We start from the raw sequence: 24,462 nt of genomic DNA, 5'->3' as shown, positions 1-24,462 counted from the left end.
TCCTGAACTGCCTAAAATCCGGTGATTTTCGCAGTGCCCTTTGGAGGGTATTCCCCATGTGCACTGCCTGTATCAAAAAAGTCCTGCATCCAGACTGAGGGATTTTGAATTTTTCTTGAACCAGGAAACCTGCTTTGGTTGATCTTAATTGGCAACCAGGCTGATAGTTCTTGTGCTTGTTTCTAAGGTAGACAGGACCCATCCTATGTGCCGCCTTGTACACCGTACACAATGATTTAAAAACTATCCTTTTTCCTAACGGTAGCCAGTGGAGATTTTTTAATCCACAAAATATCAAAGCCCTTTGTGGGAAATCTAATACTTACCAGGCTGCTGCATTTTGGATACCCTACAGCCTTTTAATATGTTTCTACGGAGAACCCAATACACCGCATTACCATAGTATAGTTGACTAAGGGTGGCAATCTGAATAATCAGAACTCTGTTTTCCACTTGAAGGAAAAGTAAGAGTTTGGTCAGTGTTTTAAGGAGAGCAAAACATGTGCAGGATTACTTGCTGACTTGAGGTTAGAGGCAAATCATTGTCAATAAAAATGCCAAGATTCTGTACTTCAGAGGATTCTGACTGTGGAAAAGTTGTTCGTAAAGGCCAGAAGTATTTAGACAATGGTTGTGGTATTTCTTTTGTACTAGGCAACAGAGTACCTCTCTTTTGTCTTCATTTGATGTAAGAAAGTTCACTGTTGACCAGCAGGTAACATCCCTCATACACTGATGAAAATCATTGTAAGCTGATAAGACCTCTGAATCAAACGATAATATAAACTGGGTATCATCAGCATAGTTCATAAAGAGAGCCACCCTAGGACGGAACAGCTTTGCCAAAAGCCTTAGCTATATATTAAATAACGGTGGACTTAATGCTGATGCTTGGGGTACAGCCTGTGCTACAGCTCTGGGTTCTGACTGGTACAGTGGAAGACGGACTGCCTGAGTTCTATCCTTCGGATATGACATGCACCATTCCAACGGTCTGTTTCCTGTCTCTATTTCCTATAGTTGCCCCACTAGTATTGTATGAGAGATAGTATTGAAGCCAGCTGACAGATCTAATAGTACCAGCACAAGACTTTGCCTTTGTTGATAGCCTTTCTAAGATCATCCAAACCAGACATCAGTGTGGTTTCCATCCCATGCATGGGGCCGAAGCCTGCATGAGTATCTCATTTCTCTCTAAGTAATCAACATCCTTTTCTAGAATTTTCACTGGAAATGGAAGGTTGAAAATTACTTGGGATTTTTGAATCTGCTGTTTGTTTCTTCAGGAGGGGTCTCATACATGCTTTTTTTCAAACCTGAGGGAGTGTACCCTGAATCAGCCTTACAAAGCTGACAAAAGGTTTTTGAAAATGTATCTGCCAATGAAAGCCAAACTTTCAGGGACATCAAGTCATATGGTGAACCTGAATTGATTAAATGGACTATATCTTTAAATTGGGTATCTGAAATCTGCTACAATTTGCCTAGCCCCATTATACCTTCTTTGTTTTTACCTCCTGTCTCTGAAACTTTGCCTTCTTGTTCAAACCTATCCAGCTGGTTCTCACTCTGGGAGAGAAATGTATCAATACTCTTTCTTGAGCGTAAGGGAATATTCATGATATCTTGAAAGATTACATGTGATAGCTGACTCCTCAACTCCTGGTCCATTTTTAGGTCTTGCCTACCAGACAGCACATGTACCTCCTGTTGTGAGACATTGTTAGCTTACAGTAGACTTTGAGCCCAACCTTTGCTTACCATTGATTGACTGGCTTCCTCTATATTAGCTTATATGAGCTTTCCTTCCTCTTCTAGTGTTTGTCCCCCCTATGGAGCATGGATGCATTACTTGGGTCCTAGCACTGTTCCCTTTTCAAGTGCTGTGTTTTTCCCTTTCTTGATGTGCTTCATAAGCAACCATGTGTTTCAATTGTCTCCTTGTGTACTTCTCTCCCCACTAACCGCTCTCCAGTGTCCCTCTCTTCTCGCCCAGTCTCCCCACATTGCATTTTTGCCCCTGTATCTTCCCTGTCAGCTCCAGACTGCTCTATATCATCTTCTTGCTTCCCCAGCATTTCACTTTGCTCTGTCTGTGTGCCCTTACCCCACCTGAGCCCTCCACATTGTTTCCCCCCATCAATGCCTCTCCTGTGTTACTTCTACCCCATACTGTGTTACTTCTGTCCATGTACTATGTTGGTTCTGGCCACCCTTGTTTCTTACATCCACATGCTTTAAAAAACGTTTTGCATGTCTTTTTTCTTTTTAGTTACAAGTCCAACCAGGATCAGCAACTACAAAAAAGAGAGTCTGTGTCATTTTGTAGGACTTCACACCATGCATGTGCACTGCTACATAATTACACAGACTTTTTATTTCATCTTTTTCAGCCACGTCAGAAGTTCTTTTTTATTCTGCATAGCACTGTGAATAAAAACATTGGTAAAGCCAAAATGTCCCGTAGGCAAGACCTATTGGCTTAGTCAGTGCTTATTAGGATTGTCTTGTCAGGTTAACTACTCTTATAAAAATTTACATGGAGTAGGAATCAGGGGCATAACTATCTCTCATTCTACGCGATTGGCTGCTTAGTTTATCTTTTCACATCTTATGGAGAGTTTGCATTAGGGACTCTTCTACAACGGAAAAGTACAACAAATGTCACTTTCAATCCTTCATGAGGAGTTCCGTGATCGTATAGAGGAACAAGGCTGAAGGCTGAGTTCCATCATTAGGTAATGGAACTCCAAGTTGACTTATAAAAATCCTTATCATATATAGTAGGGGCTACTTTTTTCCTTATAATACATGGTTACACCATCAACGTTCCCACAAATCACTTAAATCCTTGGTGCATGTCTCTTTCAGTTGAAATAAGGAGTATGTTTGCAAACATGAAGAATAAAATAGAATCTCTACTCCAAAATGAAACACATGAAAAATGCTATTGGATATTTGTTGCAAAAATATATTAGTTTAATACAATTGAGTTTATAAAAACGATGTAGTAGCTTGGAATGTGTAGAAACCTGCAGAAAACTTTTCTATAATTACCTAAGGAGTGCAAAAAGAAACATGTTGCATATTTTTCTCCTTTCCGATTGTGCAGCTCTAACCACAGAGCAGAGGAATACAAGCATTTCCAATGCAACGGGTCTTGCATTTGCTCATGTTAGAGCTGATCGCGTTGTAAACTCCTAACCCGACTTCTTTTCACCTATCGGGCAAAAGTGCATTTATGTACATAACCCGAAAAAGTGAAATTAACTATGTAAAGCGCTCGACTTCTGCCAAGCGAGATCACGCTCGTAAATTAGAGAAAAAGAAGTCCACGAGCCCGATGGAAAACAGCGAGCCTCGCATATTTTCTGTACTTGGTCACTGGGCTCGAGGAGGGCTAGCCACCGGAAAAGGCATGAGGTATGCATGCCTTCGACTAATGAAAGCAAGCGGATTTTATTAGGCAAGCCCACGAACTAATAAAAAACACTGACGTGAGGTTGACAGGGCTCCGAGCCCTTTTCTAAACACTAAAGCGTCTCGCTGCGATACGCATGCGCGAGCGCATGCAATGCAGGCTCGACCCTAAAAAAAGCAGGTTTTGTTTTAATTGTTTAAACAGCTGCTTTAACTATGCCCTGTGGCCTGGCCTGCCTTTCCGTTCAGCCGCTGGCTCGGTTAGGAGGCATTGTTATGTTAGAACTCAACTTAATAAATTATTAGAGTTGAGCAGCTACATCATTTCTTTATAATAGATCACTAGTGGAATCACGTCACATGTTATAAGGAAACTATAGAAAGGTTTCTATACAGGGATTGCAGAATTCTCTGTATTGTGAGTTAATTATAATGTAAAGTTTTATAATACCATACAGTATACCAATATACCATTGGTTTTGCCAATATTTGCTTTTTTTATTGTGTTAAAAAGTGTAAACATGGCTAAACCCTTCCTACTTGTCCTCACTGATAACCATCTATGTTCCAGCTGCCTTGCAAATTCCACTGGTATTTCAACTCCTCTCTCCGCCTAACTCTACTTCAATTCTATACTTTCAAGTCCCAAGTACTGGAATTCTCTTCCTGTCTCTCTTATTGCTCCTATTGTTTCCAGTCTTCTTGGCAGGTTTCTCTCAAGCTTTCTATGATACCTGCCTGCTCATTTCATCCACAAATGTCTAAATTGGGCCTGATTTTGTTCTATTTGAATTGCTAGTTCCAGACGTCTGCTGACAGTGCTTTATATCTAAAATTACAGACGTTAGACCTTGACAAGACAATTTTGTATTATCACAATATTTTTTTCAATATTAGATGTGAATGTCAGAATTTCAAGTCTAGCTACTAAAATATGAAAACAGGAAATTAAATCGCAAAGTGATATTATACTTGTCCTTAAACTTTGCAAAGGTCTCTAGTCCATCTTCAAAGGAAGCCTAGAGTCCGTCTCCAGCAAATTAAGGCTCTTTCAAACGAACTCTAGGGAACCTCCTGCAGAACTATTACTTTCTTTAGACATGGCAAATACAACCTTACATTTCACATGTTTCGGGATATGTATGTATGAATGTTTGTGGCATTTCTATTAGCACAAATCTGGCCAAACGCCGGCAGAGCTATGTACAATGCCCACAACAAGCAAAAGATCAGTGAATGATAGGAGAAGCAGCTGGTTATGGATGTTTAGTCTATTGTGAAATGGAGTTCTTTAAAGGCATGCATCTTCAACTCTTTCCAAAATTGCAGTAGGGTTGGTGCGATCCTACTTGAAATGGGATGTTGTTCCAGAACCTGGGTGCATAGATGGAAAAGACCCGCTGCCGTATTTTCTCTTTTTTATATTTCTTGGCCTGCAGCCTGATGGGGTCCTGGCTGCAGGTGTGCTAAAGATCACCAGAGATAGTGAGCATCTCTAAAAGATAAGTAGGTGTGCTGGTCGTAATGGCTTTGTAAGTGACTTTTTTTCCAATTTTAGAGTTTCATATGGAAATCACTGGCTTTCCTCAGAAAACCCATGATAGCTATCAGACTTGTAATTTCTGCTCATTAAAACATTGACATATTTCACTAATCATGCCTTTCAAGTATTGCTAAATTCTTATGTCACATTTGAAACATTTATAATAAAACATTTCTTAAAGTTCTGCATTATAACTAAAACGTTGCTCTAAAATCTTGTTTTCTGCCCTGGCACACTTTATATCTATATATTTCTGTTGTGTATGCTGTTTTACACTTTTAGAGTGAGGAACCAAAAAGCTATATTTTTCCCAAGTAAGATTTAATAGTGACTGTGGGCGTTGTGCAAGCTATAATACCTGTCAAGGACATGCCTAATCGAATCCATAATATTAAAATAAGTATCTAGAATTGCAGTTGTATTATCGGGCAGAAAGGAGCTTGAAGGCAGTCGTTTTCAACTATTGTATGTTTGGGAGTGCTGATCACATCTCACATGAGAGCCATTCAATGATGAATATGTCGGTCAAAAACATATACAGCTTTGCTAGGTTACCTACGCTGAGACTGGCCGCAAGGTAAATGAGTTTGCATATGTGTAGGAGGCTGGACTGGCTTGTAGGGAGTACCAAGGGGTACTTGCACCTTGCACCAGGCCCAGTTATCCCTTATTAGTGTATAGGGTGTCTAGCAGCTTAGGCTGATAGATAATGGTAGCTTAGCAGAGCAGCTTAGGCTGAACTAGGAGACGTGTGAAGCTACTACAGTACCACTTAGTGTCATATGCACAATATCATAAGAAAACACAATACACAGTTATACTAAAAATAAAGGTACTTTATTTTTATGACAATATGCCAAAGTATCTTAGAGTGTACCCTCAGTGAGAGGATAGGAAATATACACAAGATATATATACACAATAGCAAAAATATGCAGTATAGTCTTAGAAAACAGTGCAAACAATGTATAGTTACAATAGGATGCAATGGGGAAACATAGGGATAGGGGCAACACAAACCATATACTCCAAAAGTGGAATGCGAACCACGAATGGACCCCAAACCTATGTGACCTTGTAGAGGGTCGCTGGGACTATTAGAAAATAGTCAGAGTTAGAAAAATAACCCTCCCCAAGACCCTGAAAAGTGAGTGCAAAGTGCACTAAAGTTCCCCTAAGGACAAAGTAGTCGTGTTAGAGGAATAATGCAGGAAAGACACAAACCAGCAATGCAACCACTGTGGATTTCCAATCTAGGGTACCTGTGGAACAAGGGGACCAAGTGCAAAAGTCACAAGCAAGTCGGAGATGGGCAGATGCCCAGGAAATGCCAGCTGCGGGTGCAAAGAAGCTTTGACTGGACAGAAGAAGCTGAGGTTTCTGCAGGAACAAAAAGGGCTAGAGACTTCCCCTTTGGTGGACAGATCCCTCTCGCCGTGGAGAGTCGTGCAAAAGTGTTTTCCCGCCGGAAGAACGCCAACAAGCCTTGCTAGCTGCAAATCGTGCGTTTGGCATTTTTGGACGCTGCTGAGGCCCAGGAGGGACCAGGAGGTCGCAAATTGGACCTGAAGAGAGAGGGGACGTCGAGCAAGACAAAGAGCCCTCACTGAAGCAGGTAGCACCCGGAGAAGTGCCAGAAACAGGCACTACGAGGATGCGTGAAACAGTGCTTGCCGAAGTTGCACAAAGGAGTCCCACGTCGCCGGAGACCAACTTAGAAAGTCGTGCAATGCAGGTTAGAGTGCCGTGGACCCAGGCTTGGCTGTGCACAAAGGATTTCCGCCGGAAGTGCACAGGGGCCGGAGTAGCTGCAAAGTCGCGGTTCCCAGCAATGCAGCCCAGCGAGGTGAGGCAAGGACTTACCTCCACCAAACTTGGACTGTAGAGTCACTGGACTGTGGGGGTCACTTGGACAGAGTCGCTGGATTCGAGGGACCTCGCTCGTCGTGCTGAGAGGAGACCCAAGGGACCGGTGATGCAGCTTTTTGGTGCCTGCGGTTGCAGGGGGAAGATTCCGTCGACCCACGGGAGATTTCTTCGGAGCTTCTGGTGCAGAGAGGAGGCAGGCTACCCCCACAGCATGCACAAGCAGGAAAACAGTCGAGAAGGCGGCAGGATCAGCGTTACAGAGTTGCAGTAGTCGTCTTTGCTACTATGTTGCAGGTTTGCAGGCTTCCAGCGCGGTCAGCAGTCGATTCCTTATCAGAAGGTGAAGAGGGAGATGCAGAGGAACTCGGATGAGCTCTTGCATTCGTTATCTAAAGTTTCCCCAGAGACAGAGACCCTAAATAGCCAGAAAAGAGGGTTTGGCTACCTAGGAGAGAGGATAGGCTACTAACACCTGAAGGAGCCTATCAGCAGGAGTCTCTGACGTCACCTGGTGGCACTGGCCACTCAGAGCGGTCCAGTGTGCCAGCAGCACCTCTGTTTCCAAGATGGCAGAGGTCTGGAGCACACTGGAGGAGCTCTGGACACCTCCCAGGGGAGGTGCAGGTCAGGGGAGTGGTCACTCCCCTTTCCTTTGTCCAGTTTCACGCCAGAGCAGGGGCTAAGGGGTCCCTGAACCGGTGTAGACTGGCTTATGCAGAATTGGGCACATCTGTGCCCAACAAAGCATTTCCAGAGGCTGGGGGAGGCTACTCCTCCCCTGCCTTCACACCATTTTCCAAAGGGAGAGGGTGTCACACCCTCTCTCAGAGGAAGTTCTTTGTTCTGCCATCCTGGGCCAGGCCTGGCTGGACCCCAGGAGGGCAGCTGCCTGTCTGAGGGGTTGGCAGCAGCAGCAGCTGCAGTGAAACCCCAGGAAGGGCAGTTTGGCAGTACCAGGGTCTGTGCTACAGACCACTGGGATCATGGGATTGTGCCAACTATGCCAGGTTGGCATAGAGGGGGCAATTCCATGATCATAGACATGTTACATGGCCATATTCGGAGTTACCATTGTGAAGCTACATATAGGTAGTGACCTATATGTAGTGCACGCGTGTAATGGTGTCCCCGCACTCACAAAGTTCAGGGAATTGGCTCTGAACAATGTGGGGGCACCTTGGCTAGTGCCAGGGTGCCCTCACACTAAGTAACTTTGCACCTAGCCTTTACCAGGTAAAGGTTAGACATATAGGTGACTTATAAGTTACTTAAGTGCAGTGTAAAATGGCTGTGAAATAACGTGGACGTTATTTCACTCAGGCTGCAGTGGCAGGCCTGTGTAAGAATTGTCAGAGCTCCCTATGGGTGGCAAAAGAAATGCTGCAGCCCATAGGGATCTCCTGGAACCCCAATACCCTGGGTACCTCAGTACCATATACTAGGGAATTATAAGGGTGTTCCAGTAAGCCAATGTAAATTGGTAAAAATGGTCACTAGCCTGTTAGTGACAATTTGGAAAGAAATGAGAGAGCATAACCACTGAGGTTCTGATTAGCAGAGCCTCAGTGAGACAGTTAGTCACTACACAGGTAACACATTCAGGCACACTTATGAGCACTGGGGCCCTGGGTTACCAGGGTCCCAGTGACACATACAACTAAAACAACATATATACAGTGAAAAATGGGGGTAACATGCCAGGCAAGATGGTACTTTCCTACACAACCCCCCCCCAAACGAAGGACAATAAGACTAGCCATGACCTGATGAGTCTTCATTGTCTAAGTGGAAATATCTGTAGAGTCCATCTGCATTGGAGTGGCTACTCCCAGGTCTATGTTCCACTGTATAGTCCATTCCCTGTAGGGATATGGACCACCTCAACAATTTAGGATTTTCAGCTTTCATTTGTTTTAGCCAAAGTAGAGGTTTGTGGTCTGTCTGAACAATGAAGTGAGTGCCAAACAGGTATGGCCTCAACTTCTTCAGAGCCCAGACCACAGCAAAGGCCTCCCTCTCAATGGCAGACCAACGCTTTTCTCTAGGGGTCAACCTCCTACTAATAAAAGCAACAGGTTGATCCTGGCCCTCAGAATTAAGTTGTGATAGGACTGCCCCTACTCCTAATTCAGATGCATCAGTTTGGACATAGAATTTTTTAGAGTAACAAGGGCTTTTCAGGACAGGTGCAGAGCACATGGCCTGCTTCAGCTCCTCAAAAGCTTTCTGACAGTTTGCTGTCCATAATACCTTTTTAGGCATTTTCTTGGATGTGAGGTCATTAAGAGGGGCTGCAATGGAGCCATAGTTCTTAATGAACCTCCTGTAATACCCAGTGAGGCCTAGGAAGGCTCTCACCTGAGTCTGAGTGGTAGGGGGAACCCAATCAATAATAGTTTGGATTTTCCCCTGAAGTGGTGCAATCTGTTCCCCACCAACAAGGTGTCCCAGATAAACCACCTTACCCTGCCCTATCTGGCACTTTGAAGCCTTGATAGTGAGGCCTGCCTTTTGCAGAGCCTCCAAAACTTTCCATAGGTGGACCAGGTGATCATCCCAGCTGGAGCTAAAGACAGCTATATCGTCCAAATATGCTGCACTGAAAGCTTCCAGCCCTTGCAGGACTGTGTTCACCAACCTTTGAAAAGTGGCAGGTGCATTTTTCAAACCAAAAGGCATTACAGTAAACTGGTAATGTCCTCCAATGGTAGAAAATGCAGTCTTAGGTTTAGCATCTTCTGATAATTTGATCTGCCAATACCCTGCAGTCAAATCAAAAGTGCTCAGATACTTGGCAGATGCCAGTGTATCTATGAGCTCATCTGCCCTGGGTATAGGGTGAGCATCAGTTTTGGTTACCAAGTTGAGACCTCTATAGTCTACACAAAACCGCATTTCCTTCTTTCCATCTTTAGAATTGGGTTTTGGTACCAGTACCACAGGAGAAGCCCATGGACTGTCAGAGTGCTCAACCACTCCTAGTTCCAACATTTTCTGAACTTCTTGCTTTATGCAGTCCCTGACATGGTCAGGCTGCCTATAGATCTTACTTTTGACAGGTAAACTGTCTCCAGTATCTATAGTGTGCTCACACCAGACGTGGTGCCTGGCACAGTAGAGAAGAGTTCTGAAAATTGTCCTAGGAGATTTATGCAATTATCTTTCTGCTCAGCAGTAAGACAATCAGCCAAAACTACACCTTCCACAAGAGCATCTTGTTCTGTGGAAGAGAAGAGATCAGGTAGAGGATCACTGTCTTCTTCCTGTCCCTCATCAGTTGCCATGAGCAGGGTGAGATCAGCCCTGTCATAGTAGGGTTTCAGGCGGTTGACATGGAGCACCCTAAGGGGACTCCTGGTAGTGCCTAAGTCAACTAAATAGGTGACTTCTCCCTTCTTTTCAACAATTGTGTGGGGACCACTCCATTTATCTTGGAGTGCTCTTGGGGCCACAGGCTCCAAGACCCACACTTTCTGCCCTGGTTGGTACTGAACCAAAACAGCCTTCTGGTCATGCCATTGCTTCTGGAGCTCTTGGCTGGCCTGAAGGTTTTTACTGGCCTTTTTCATGTACTCAGCCATCCTTGATCTGAGGCCAAGTACATAATCCACAATATCCTGCTTAGGAGCTTTTAAAGGTTGTTCCCAACCCTCCTTTACAAGTGTGAGTGGACCCCTAACAGGGTGTCCAAAAAGAAGTTCAAAGGGGCTGAAGCCCACTCCTTTCTGGGGTACCTCCCTGTAGGCAAAAAGGAGGCATGGTAGAAGGATATCCCATCTCCTGCGGAGTTTTTCAGGGAGACCCATAATCATGCCTTTGAGAGTTTTATTAAATCTCTCCACCAGTCCATTTGTTTGTGGATGATAGGGTGTTGTGAACTTGTACGTTACACCACACTCCTTCCACATGGCCTTTAAGTATGCAGACATGAAATTGCTTCCTCTGTCTGATACTACTTCCTTTGGGAAGCCCACCCTGGAAAATATTCCCAGGAGGGCCTTTGCCACTGCAGGTGCTGTAGTGGTCCTTAAAGGAATAGCTTCAGGATATCTTGTGGCATGGTCCACTACCACTAAGATAAATCTATTGCCTGAAGCAGTAGGAGGGTCAAGGGGGCCAACTATGTCAACCCCTACCCTTTCAAAGGGAACCCCAACCACAGGCAGTGGGATAAGGGGTGCCTTTGGAGTGCCACCTGTCTTGCCACTGGCTTGACAGGTTTCACAGGACTTACAAAATTCCTTTGTGTCCTCAGACATCCTAGGCCAATGAAACAATGGAACCAATCTGTCCCAAGTTTTCATTTGACCCAGGTGCCCAGCTAGGGGAATGTCATGTGCCAGTGTTAGGAGGAACTTTCTGTACTCCTGAGGAATCACTAATCTCCTGGCAGCTCCAGGTTTAGGATCCCTATGCTCAGTGTACAAGAGGTTGTCCTCCCAGTAAACTCTGTGAGAGTCACTGACATCCCCATTAGCCTGTTTGACAGCTTGCTGTCTGAGACCCTCTAATGTGGGATAGGTTTGCTGTGCCACACTCAGCTCCTCTCTGGCAGGCCCCCCTTCACCCAAAAGCTCAGCAGTGTCTGCTTCCAGCTCCTCTGGTGTAGGTTCTGCACAGGGAGGGAATTCTTCTTCCTCAGAAGTTGAATCCACTGTAGAGGGAGGGATAGTAGGAAGTGGTTTGCTTCTACTAGCCCTAGCTTTAAGGAGCACTTGGTCCATTGTTCCAGGATCCAAGCTTCCCTGTCCTTTTTGCTTTTTGGCCTGAGCCCTTGTCAAAGCAAAAATATGCCCTGGGATGCCCAGCATTGCTGCATGGGCCTCCAACTCCACATTTGACCAAGCTGATGTCTCCAAATCATTCCCTAATAGACAGTCTACAGGTAAATCTGAAGCTACCACAACTTTCTTTGGACCAGTTACCCCCCCCCCAGTTGAGATTTACAACAGCCATGGGGTGGCTTTGTGTTATGTTGTGAGCATCGGTTACTTGGTACTGGTGTCCAAGTATGTGTTGTTCAGGGTGCACCAGTTTCTCAATCACCATTGTGACACTGGCACCTGTGTCCCTGTAGGCCTGGACCTCAACACCATTTATTAGGGTTAGTTGCTTGTACTTCTCCAAGTTATGGGGGCAAGCAACCAAAGTGGCTAAATCAATAGCCCCTTCAGAGACTAAAGTAGCCTCTGTGGTCTCCCTAATCAGACCAACCCCAACTAAATTACCAAAAGTGAGCCCAGCTACTCCCTTGGATTGGCTATTAGTAGGTTTGCTCCCACCACTACTGCTATTAGTAGGGACACTAGGTGTAGCAGTAGGGGTTGTAGTGGTAGGAGCTGTGGTGCCTTTCTTTGGACAACTGGGATCTGTTGTCCAATGGCCTTTTATTTTACATAAATAGCACCATGGTTTCTTTTCCTTGTTCTGATTAAAGGAGGATTTGGACCCACCACCCCCACCAGAGTGTTTTTGTGGGGCTGATGAAGACTAATTTTTAGATTTGTCCCCACCCTTGTCAGAAGACTTACCATCCTTCTTTTTGTTGCCATCTTTGTCACCCCCTGTATGAACTTTTCTGTTCACTCTTGTTCTGACCCATTTGTCTGCCTTCTTTCCCAATTCTTGGGGAGAGGTCAGATCAGAGTCCACCAAGTACTGGTGCAACAAATCAGACACACAATTATTAAGAATATGCTCTCTCAGGATCAAGTTATACAGGCTGTCATAATCAGTAACTTTACTGCCATGTAACCACCCCTCCAAGGCCTTCACTGAATGGTCAATGAAATCAACCCAGTCTTGTGAAGACTCCTTTTTGGTCTCTCTGAACTTTATCCTGTACTGTTCAGTGGTTAAGCCATAACCATCCAGGAGTTCATTCTTAAGAACTTGGAAATTATTAGCATCATTTTCTTTCACAGTAAGGAGCCTATCCCTACCTTTTCCACTAAATGATAGCCATAGGATAGCAGCCCACTGCCTTTGAGGGACATCCTGTACAACACAGGCCCTCTCAAGTGCAGCAAACCACTTGTTAATGTCATCCCCCTCCTTATAAGGGGGAACTATCTTGTGCAGATTCCGGGAATCATGCTCTTTTGCAGGATGACTATGGGGAATACTGCTGCTGCCACCATGGGTATCTAAACCCAACTTCTGTCTTTCCTTCTCTAATTCAAAAGACTGTCTATCCAAATCCAGCTGTTGCTTTTTAAGCTTCAGTCTGGTTTGTTCCACCCTCAACTTATTGAGTTCCCTCTCTAACATTCTGTCATCAGGGTTGGTGGGAGGGACATTTCTAGAAACAGAGCTATGATGGGAATGAACAGAAGGAGACCTGTCCCTTACAGAAGCCACCCTAACAGCTTGGTTAACAGAAACATTACTACCAGTATGGTGAGAATAAATGCTTTTGCTATGATGTGAGACAACACTATTTGTATGGTGTGGCTCATCATCATTCCCAACTATGCTAGACTGTCTAGTAATGGGCAGGCTAGGGAGTTTCTTTCCTGAATCTTTTCCTGAGGGAGTCCCTGAATCAGATTGGGAACTATTAGGTACTTTTTCAACAGATGAGGCACCTATGGCCTTATCCTGTTCTCTAAGCATGTTAAGTAACAGTTCCAAGGAAGGATTCTTCACTACACTCAAACCTCTCTCTATACAGAGACTCCTTGCTCTTTTCCAGCTAAGGTTGTCATATGCAAGTTTGGACAGATCACCATTTTGGCCTGTGCCAGACATTTTTAGAGAGAGTTAAAGTGATAGAAAAAGAGAAAAAAGTTTTCAGAACTTTTTGGAAAGACAGAAAAAAACTTTTAAAACTTTTTGAAAGTTTAGAAGTACTTTTCAGCACTTAGAAAAGAGTGAAAAGAGGAAATGCAAAACTTTTTGGCTATGTGTATATACACTGACCTTGTTTTGTATATTTTTCTCTTATGAAAAGTACAATGACAAGAGTGGTAAGTAGTCTCAAGCACTGATCCCACCACTGCACAACCAATGTAGGAGGCTGGACTGGCTTGTAGTGAGTACCAAGGGGTACTTGCACCTTGCACCAGGCCCAGTTATCCCTTAGTAGTGTATAGGGTGTCTAGCAGCTTAGGCTGATAGATAATGGTAGCTTAGCAGAGCAGCTTAGGCTGAACTAGGAGACGTGTGAAGCTACTACAGTACCACTTAGTGTCATATGCACAATATCATAAGAAAACACAATACACAGTTATACTAAAAATAAAGGTACTTTATTTTTATGACAATATGCCAAAGTATCTTAGAGTGTACCCTCAGTGAGAGGATAGGAAATATACACAAGATATATATACATAATAGCAAAAATATGCAGTATAGTCTTAGAAAACAGTGCAAACAATGTATAGTTACAATAGGATGCAATGGGGAAACATAGGGATAGGGGCAACACAAACCATATACTCCAAAAGTGGAATGCGAACCACGAATGGACCCCAAACCTATGTGACCTTGTAGAGGGTCGCTGGGACTATTAGAAAATAGTGAGAGTTAGAAAAATAACCCTCCCCAAGACCCTGAAAAGTGAGTGCAAAGTGCACTAAAGTTCCCCTAAGGACAAAGTAGTCGTGTTAGAGGAATAATGCAGGAAAGACACAAACCAGCAATGCAACCACTGTGGATTTCCAATCTAGGGTACCTGTGGAACAAGGGGACCAAGTCCAAAAGTCACAAGCAAGTCGGAGATGGGCAGATGCCCAGGAAATGCCAGCTGCGGGTGCAAAGAAGCTTCGACTGGACAGAAGAAGCTGAGGTTTCTGCAGGAACAAAAAGGGCTAGAGACTTCCCCTTTGGTGGACGGATCCTTCTTGCCGTGGAGAGTCGTGCAGAAGTGTTTTCCCGCCAGAAGATTGCCAACAAGCCTTGCTAGCTGCAAATCGTGCGTTTGGCGTTTTTGGACGCTGCTGGGGCCCAGGAGGGACCAGGAGGTCGCAAATTGGACCTGAAGAGAGAGGGGACGTCGAGCAAGACAGAGAGCCCTCACTGAAGCAGGTAGCACCCGGAGAAGTGCCAGAAACAGGCACTACGAGGATGCGTGAAACGGTGCTTGCTGAAGTTGCACAAAGGAGTCCCACGTCGCCGGAGACCAACTTAGAAAGTCGTGCAATGCAGGTTAGAGTGCCGTGGACCCAGGCTTGGCTGTGCACAAAGGATTTCCGCCGGAAGTGCACAGGGGCCGGAGTAGCTGCAAAGTCGCGGTTCCCAGCAATGCAGCCCAGCGAGGTGAGGCAAGGACTTACCTCCACCAAACTTGGACTGTAGAGTCACTGGACTGTGGGGGTCACTTGGACAGAGTTGCTGGATTCAAGGGACCTCGCTCGTTGTGCTGAGAGGAGACCCAAGGGACCGGTGATGCAGCTTTTTGGTGCCTGCGGTTGCAGGGGGAAGATTCCGTCGACCCACGGGAGATTTCTTCGGAGCTTCTGGTGCAGAGAGGAGGCAGGCTACCCCCACAGCATGCACAAGCAGGAAAACAGTCGAGAAGGCGGCAGGATCAGCGTTACAGAGTTGCAGTAGTCGTCTTTGCTACTATGTTGCAGGTTTGCAGGCTTCCAGCGCGGTCAGCAGTCGATTCCTTATCAGAAGGTGAAGAGGGAGATGCAGAGGAACTCGGATGAGCTCTTGCATTCGTTATCTAAAGTTTCCCCAGAGACAGAGACCCTAAATAGCCAGAAAAGAGGGTTTGGCTACCTAGGAGAGAGGATAGGCTACTAACACCTGAAGGAGCCTATCAGCAGGAGTCTCTGACGTCACCTGGTGGCACTTGCCACTCAGAGCAGTCCAGTGTGCCAGCAGCACCTCTGTTTCCAAGATGGCAGAGGTCTGGAGCACACTGGAGGAGCTCTGGACACCTCCCAGGGGAGGTGCAGGTCAGGGGAGTGGTCACTCCCCTTTCCTTTGTCCAGTTTCGCGCCAGAGCAGGGGCTAAGGGGTCCCTGAACCGGTGTAGACTGGCTTATGCAGAATTGGGCACATCTGTTCCCAACAAAGCATTTCCAGAGGCTGGGGGAGGCTACTCCTCCCCTGCCTTCACACCATTTTCCAAAGGGAGAGGGTGTCACACCCTATCTCAGAGGAAGTTCTTTGTTCTGCCATCCTGGGCCAGGCCTGGCTGGACCCCAGGAGGGCAGCTGCCTGTCTGAGGGGTTGGCAGCAGCAGCAGCTGCAGTGAAACCCCAGGAAGGGCAGTTTGGCAGTACCAGGGTCTGTGCTACAGACCACTGGGATCATGGGATTGTGCCAACTATGCCAGGATGGCATAGAGGGGGCAATTCCATGATCATAGACATGTTACATGGCCATATTCGGAGTTACCATTGTGAAGCTACATATAGGTAGTGACCTATATGTAGTGCAAGCGTGTAATGGTGTCCCCGCACTCACAAAGTTCAGGGAATTGGCTCTGAACAATGTGGGGGCACCTTGGCTAGTGCCAGGGTGCCCTCACACTAAGTAACTTTGCACCTAGCCTTTACCAGGTAAAGGTTAGACATATAGGTGACTTATAAGTTACTTAAGTGCAGTGTAAAATGGCTGTGAAATAACGTGGACGTTATTTCACTCAGGCTGCAGTGGCAGGCCTGTGTAAGAATTGTCAGAGCTCCCTATGGGTGGCAAAAGAAATGCTGCAGCCCATAGGGATCTTCTGGAACCCCAATACCCTGGGTACCTCAGTACCATATACTAGGGAATTATAAGGGTGTTCCAGTAAGCCAATGTAAATTGGTAAAAATGGTCACTAGCCTGTTAGTGACAATTTGGAAAGAAATGAGAGAGCATAACCACTGAGGTTCTGATTAGCAGAGCCTCAGTGAGACAGTTAGTCACTACACAGGTAACACATTCAGGCACACTTATGAGCACTGGGGCCCTGGGTTACCAGGGTCCCAGTGACACATACAACTAAAACAACATATATACAGTGAAAAATTGGGGTAACATGCCAGGCAAGATGGTACTTTCCTACAATATGGAGCGTCTTGGTGAGGCAAATGCCCTCCCATTGTATCCTTCACAAAACCGGGTAGCTGGCAAAGGCGGTTTGAGTATTATGACTTAGAACATTGCGGGCGCATGGCGAAAGTTGAATAATCAGGAGTGGCTAAGTTTCCTATCCACTCAAGAAATGATATGGGTGCAAGAGACCTGGATGTCAAGCAGCTTTAATTTGGAGGACTTTTCCTCATAAACTCAACCGGCCCTACCCTTGACAGCAGGAAGACCAGACGGTGACCTTGCCACGTTTGTATCCATAAAATTGGACAAGTTAAAAATAGCTGCAGTATGGTCAGCTCCATAGTTTTTGGTGTTCAATGTATTCATTGGGGTAAATGGGATATTCTGTTAGTAACTTTTTATAATAATATCTTAGTAATATTGTGTTAAGAGCATCCAGGAATTTGATGAATTTATTGATAGTTTTCTAACAAATTTAAATAAGAGTATAATTGTGGTCTGGATGGGGGATTTTAATATTCAATTATATGGCCTAGACAATCCTAAATCATGTGGACTTCTGCGGGATGACGATGGCATGACCAGGGTACATATGAAACATAGTGCTCTGTGTGATGCTCTGAACACGCTACTATATAAACTAGATATGTATATACTAGGACCCCCAGGGGGTTTTAGGACAGACAGAACTCCCACCTTTACAGGGGGGATGAATGGGAGCATCAAAGATTTAATAATCATCTCGGCAGATGCAGTCTATCTAACATCATAGTACAAAATTGGGGCAAAATAGTCTTAGTGATCACAGCTCTGTTTGTACTGCTCTAAACATAAATTTCCAATCTAATCCTGCAGTGTCTAAACAAAACTGGTCTTTTAACAAGAATAAAGGTATGAGGATGAAATGGGAACAAATCAATTCACCTACCTTTGCAAACAAAATAATATAGGATAATATAATCCCCATAGAAAAGTGCCTGTCTGAGGAGTTCACTTACCCAACTGTTTTAGAGGATTTTAATCAGCTACGTAGTGCATTTAGTGTGAGATTGACAGCTAATAGACCTTCCCAACCCACTTTGATTCATGGCTGCTTCAATAGTGCTTTCTTAGTGGCGCATAAGCACTTATTGCATGCTTTAAAAACTGCACCCTGATGTCTCAGGAGGTCTCTAGGGCCAAACAAAAAAATACGGTTATTGTGGAGGCTAGAAAGAAGGAAATGAGGGTATTAGCCTGGGAGAACCTTACCATAACTGCTGCCACAAAACATAACGCAATTTTTTGGGAGGTTTTGAATCATGCCTTTTTTGCAGAGACTAGACACTCCAAAAGTGGAATTGTTGATTCCTGAAGCTGAATGGGTTACTCATTATACAAGAGTTTTTCAACGTAGTTCACTTGGACAGCTGATTAGGAACGTCCAAGCGGCAGAACCTCCACCAATACCTTTATCAACACCCATTGAAGTGGGGGAGGTTGTAAGGGCTTTAGACCTCTCAGCTCCAGGCAAAGCTCCAGGCCCCGACAGGCTGCGGGTTGACCTTTTTAAAGCAGACACCAAATTATGGGGCCCTATTCTCACAGAGGTACTAAGTAGTGTGGTACGGGATAAAATCTCTGATTCCTGGAGATTAGCCATTTTAGTGCCGATTTTTTAAAAGGGGACAGATTATCACCAACTTGTTACAGGCCGAGCTCCCTGATAGACGCAACAGTTAAAATATTGGGGAGGGTAATTCTGGGTTGGGTAGAAATCTGGGCAAAGAAACAAAATGTTCCTTAATGGATCCAGTTTGGACTTAGGCCAGGGGTTGGTACTATTGAACAAACCTTAAATTTGTATCTCATCATTAGGAAGTATGTACATGCTAAAAAGGAGTCTATCCATTTGGCCTTTATAGATATATCAAGTACACTGACCTTGTACATAGGGATAAACTATGGGCCATAATGGAGGCCATGGGTTTTGAATCTGACTTCCTTATCTTGATAAAGCACCTTTATTATAATATAAATGTAGTAGTACGCTATTGGCTGGAGTGAGAACTTACACCCCAAATTAATTCATCTAGAGTGGTAAGACAGGGGTGTATTATAGCTCCCTTTTTATTTCTGGTTTATATTTCATGGCATTGCAGATTACCTTAAAAATGCTGGCATAGATGTGCCTAAAATGGGAGGGTATTCAATCCCAATACTTTTACATGCAGATGACATGGTGTTAATATCCTGTACCTCAATTAGTTTGCAAGCACTGATTAATTAATTTGCAGAATATATGAAGGGGCTTTATTTAAAGCGAAACCAAATTATACTGTTATGTCCTGTGGTCCAAACACCATAAAAAAGATGACGCATAGGATGGGGAGAACAGCCTTGCAAAGAACAAAGGTTTTAACTATTTAAGTCTTACCTTTAGTCCAAACAGTCTTATTTACTTAGGTTTACAAATTCAAATGACTGTGTATTGTTAACATATTTTAGGCCAAATTTGATACATTTTAATGGTGCATTTTCTATTCAGGGAGACTAGGTACATGAGCTCTCCCTGTGCCATTGTAATCACTCCATGAAACAAAGCAAGAGTCACTTCACCTGGTTTTGCCCTTTATATGGAATATCCAAAAGGAGTATTTTTAATTCCTTTCTTGTGTGGGGCTAGTCTTAATAATTATCGAGCAGCTATGGAATTCTTACAGAACCTTGCTTCATTTGAAGCATGTTGTGCAATTCTGAATTTTATTAGATCTGTGCTTTGTTTAAGGAAATTGGGGGCCTAAATTTTTAAATCTTAAGGTCAATGGCTTTTATATGTTGTTTTAGCTTTTTGGCCCATATTTATTGAGTTTATTTGTTTGTGCTTTTATGGCGGTGCGTGCCAAATAAAGATGCTTGCCTGACTGACTGGATGGCCACCCGGCAATCTCCTTTTTAGGATAAGTCTTCAGAGGACAGACCTACTACTTCCAATCTGTTATGTACTCAGGGTCAGCATAGGGCCAGATCCTTGTTCATGATTGGGTGTCTATTTTACCTATTTAACTCTGCTTCTAATTTGCTGAATTTCCTGTGTATTATTGCATTTTGAAGTCACCATCCTTAAGTTCAATGACTTTTATCCTTAATAAACAACGTCTATGAATCCTTGTGAATGTTCTGTTTTGGGAACTCTTGTTTAGAATTCTTGCCTTTGTGTGAGCCAGACATGCTAACAAAGCTGCAGAGAATAGGTTGTGAGTGCCTACAACTCCCCTCTCCTTCTTTGCTGAAGTATATTTCCCAGCTGTGCTTGGGCATCTCTCCAGCTTTTTGGCAAATGCTCACAGCTGTAGCAGCATCTGGTTTATATTAGAACATTGGAATGTTGGGAGCTCCATTGGAGACAATGGAGTGCTCTGGGTTTTTACTGGCTGGTAAGAGCCTGGAGCGCCAATGTTCTTTGTTCACACCAACAGCTGTGATCAAACGCCTCACAGAGTCCGAGGGGATTTGTTTTTACTTATTAGAACATTCTGCCCTTTAGTGGCAGAATGTTCCCATAGCCTTATAGCCCTTCGTAGCAGGGCTATATCGGCAATTAAAGTCCTGCTTCCTTGTTAAAGGCCATATACTCTGCAGTAGTGGACTATTCTGGCCATTAAATGTCCACTCCAGCATTACAGGCCTGAGCTAAAAGAAAAGCCAATAGCTTAACCTTTTATCACTGAGCTCTATTTGTTTTGTCAATGCTTATTTTTCTTTTTGTGTTGCCCATGAAAGTGACTACTTGGCAACTTCATACACTGTTTTGTTGGAATGTCTTTCACATTTTGGATGAGCCCAAGGTACAGGGTACAAGGAAATGAAGGAGAAAACACAGTAGACACATTGTAGGCCCTGGTGAAGGAAGGTAAGACATTAGCTGACTGGATTGCAAGCAAGGGACAGATGATACTGGAGCACTCATCACTGAGTCTGCCAGGGGTTGAACTCCACTGGATTTCGATGGGAATCCCCTCTTAAGATTGCCCCTGCATGAATCAGATGACTACGCAGAGGTCGGCTGAACTGCTAGCAAGGAGCAGATGATACTGGAGCACTCATCACTGAGTCTGCCAGGGGCTGAACTCCACTGGATTTGCTACGGCCAGAATGCGCTTTATAGATACCAAATACAACTTTGGCTGGGAATCCCCTCTTAAGATTGCCCCTACATGAATCTGATGAGTAGGCATTATATTACCAAAGAACATGCAAGTCCTGCTTGTGTATATAAACATGACATAGCAATGCATACGCACATGGCCCACATTGTATACAAAATATGTTTAAACTACGTACAAACATGATGTAACAATGTATATACGTGATGTTACAATGTATACACATATATGATCATGTAACAACATATATTGGGAGATTATCATGTTTCTCAAATATGTATGATGTCAGGAAACAATGTTTCCTGACATCATAGAAGGAAGAGCAAATGGAATAAAACAGGAACCATGCACAGAAAGGAGCCAAGAGCTGAGGAAGTTAGGAGTAGACAGTGTATCCACTGCAGGTAATATATCACGAGTTTATACATTTAATCCTCATTACGTTTTGGGAAATTACTTTATAAAATAGCAGGTGATCCCTTTTGCTACCTAATCAAGTTGTAATTATCCAAAATCGACCTAACTGGAATAGTAAGTAATGTCACATAGGGTATGTTATGTGGTTCGTGTTTTTTTTTTTTTTGCCTCTATTACGCTTTTTATGTTCAGAATACTAGTTCATATCTTTTGCTATCCCTTGTTTAAGTGTTTTACTCTCTGTTGACTCAGAGGCCTGTCTGCCCTGACTTCTCCGTGGAACTGAAGCGAAACGCGATGCTCTAAAGGAACACCGATGGTGACGAGGTGCAGTCGTTTACCACGCTCTGACAAGCACTGTGTGTAGAGTTACTGGAATATTTTTTCTCTACCCTGGGATTTGGTAGCATTACTTAGTTGTCCCACAAGAGGAATTGTTAAGCACACAGCGAGCACGCTTCCCTGCTATCATGCCTCTAAAAATGGTGAGGTTTTCAAGCTCTGCCTTGTCTATTTGCAGGCTGTATTTGCGAATATCTACTCCTGATTTTGATTTCTATGTATTCTGTTACAGCCGTCCAAGGCTCATGTCTATCCAGATTTCCAAATAATTCAATCATTGTCACATTCATCACATCTCCATTTCACACACAAACCTTCACTTTAGAAGGGCCTTAACTAACCGGAATGTATGTAAATGTTTAGTAGACAAGGGTATCGGGTTAGGGACATCTGGAATTGGGTTTTGTTATCGAAAGGGGTGCAAGACCGTGGTGTGCATGGGAACACTGAAACTCTGTAAGTACCGTATGCACACATCGGCACTGAACTCCTTTTTGACCCTAAGGCAACCTTTCAAACTTCAAATGCGGACCTTAGTACCAATATCAAGTTTCCACCAAATCTACTTTTTCTCAGTATTAGCCAAGGCTAGGAAAGGAGTAGTCAATAGAAAATAAATAACATATAAAGAAACCCATCAGTTGCTGGAATCCGCACAAGCTGATTTCTCGTAATAATCATTATACAGTCTGTTTTGAAGGGCAGCAGTAGTCTGAAGCCCGCTGGTGAAAAAAACAGAGGAAACAGTTCTCCGTTTTCAGAGAATTGATGGCCCACTTCTAACGGTTCTCCTAAGTACTCTCCGTGAATGCTAGAAATTTAGGCATCATGGTGACCTATCCTTTTGGATCCTAATTAGTAACCTGACCCGAATATGTGTCCTTGGGTCGAGAAATGTGCAAAATGTGCCCTGAAATACACAAGCCATGGTGAATTCTAGGCAGTTCTATGCTAACTCCCTGTATTTAGGTTTGCCACAGTATTTCATTCATATTTACAGATCATTCAGAATTTTGCTGCCAGATTACTTACATGGTTGTTGCGAGTGGCTTTTTTCAGCCACCCCTTAATCAAGCTACATTGGCTATCTTTGCCCTCTAGAGTGAAGTTTTATAGCCTGTGCATTTGTCATGGAGCTTTCCGTGACTGAATCTCAGCCTTCCTTCAAGCACTCATTGACAACAATTTCCCTTGCAGTCTCTGAGGTCAGGCAATACAAATTCGTTGATTATTCCCTGTTTCAGATGAGCTACAACAGAAGAAAGATTCTTTATGTTTTGTACAACTAAACCGTGGGACTCCCTAACAGAGAAGGTTTGGATAATACCTTTGTTCAGACGAGGTATTTTTTCACCTTTCTAGAATCCTAAGAGTGAATCTGTACTCCTCTTTCTGCAATGACGTAAATTGCATGGTTGCTGCAAGCTTTATAAAGTTGTGTTTTTTAAATTTCAGTCTCATTTAACAAAGCCAATGCCAGAGCATCCTGCACACAAATTAATAGTATAGTCCCAAAAGAGCGCAAAGAAGACAATGACAGAGTGGTAGTGCTGCTCTCATCAAGAAATCCCCCAACATCCTCCTTCAAGTGACATGATGCAGGGTTACCTGTATGTACATCTGATTAGTGCAGCTTATGCCTAACTGATAGGGTAGGTGCATGTAAAAAAAGAGCCTCATGTTGGAAGAAACCATGGCCCCTCACCCACGGGTGCATCATTGCACAGAGGGGTGAGGGGGCCCACGAAGTGTTTGCCACCTCTCTAGAAGCAGACATTCGTCACATCCTCCTGATGCCTATTTTGCCTTAGTGATTTCTTCTGTAGTGGTAGTATACACACGTGGAAAATGTAGTTTTTAATTTTGTTTGCTACATGACACCATGCAAATGTAGGAATCCTAATAACTTCATGCGCTCTCACTTTAACAGTGGCCCTGAATTTGAAATTACAGATGGTGCCTTGTGTCCCTCCTGTGTGTAGGCCATATGTAGGGCTGATAGCAGCATGTGCTGCTTGCATTAAAATCACAGTTTTGCTAATGCTTCTACCGGTATCTCCAACTGAATAAACATCACTTTGCCTTCTTTGGGTGTTTATTTATACAAGTGAAAGAATATGTTCTTCCTAAATTTATCATTGGTCATTTGCCTGGATCTTCTTTCTTGTACATACCTGTTTTGTGAAGTTGTTCGGTGATGTACAATCCCTCCCTGTATGTCAGACCTCCCTGGACTGGCGTGCCTGTAGCTGGGGCCACACTGGGATCCAAACCATCCACGTCAAAGCTTAGATGGATTGGCCTTGATGTACTTTAAGAAAAATCATTACATATATATGTGTTAACAATGGTTTGCAAACAAGACATCAGGACATGTTTCATAAATAAAATTCAGAGCAGCATGTCATAAACCAAAACACATGTAACTCCTCTCTTCTGACAAGTTCCACAAGTACCAAACAAACATAGTTAAAGATCTGTCCAGCAATGGCTGTGCTTGATTTGGAAGTGAATACTGAAAGACATGATTGAACAGACTGCTTGCTTTGAACTACATTTACATTGATGCTTTTGGGGCGACTGGTGCAGGCATGCCAATTGTCTATTCCATTTGTACAGATGTTATAAATTACATAACATTTGAACATACAATGAAGTAATTTTTTTTTTTTTAAAGCTACGGCGAAATAGAACAAATTCACTGACTGTTATGAGGCATTTTGCTTGGTATCA

The 24,462-nt window shown here is 43.8% G+C and overlaps 1 protein-coding gene across 1 annotated transcript in view; it reads right to left on the bottom strand.

Moving 5' to 3' along the window:
- The window catches only part of ARG1 (arginase 1), a 221,880-nt gene that overhangs the window by 10,899 nt on the left and 186,519 nt on the right, over window positions 1-24,462 (bottom strand). The window contains exon 7 of the mRNA XM_069234881.1: window positions 23,904-24,040. Coding sequence (XP_069090982.1) covers window positions 23,904-24,040 — 137 coding nt within the window. The remainder of the gene's footprint in view (window positions 1-23,903; window positions 24,041-24,462) is intronic.

Source organism: Pleurodeles waltl, chromosome 5, assembly GCF_031143425.1.
Source record: "Pleurodeles waltl isolate 20211129_DDA chromosome 5, aPleWal1.hap1.20221129, whole genome shotgun sequence".
NCBI lineage: Eukaryota > Metazoa > Chordata > Amphibia > Caudata > Salamandridae > Pleurodeles > Pleurodeles waltl.
This window is presented reverse-complemented; position numbering and strand designations above follow the sequence as displayed.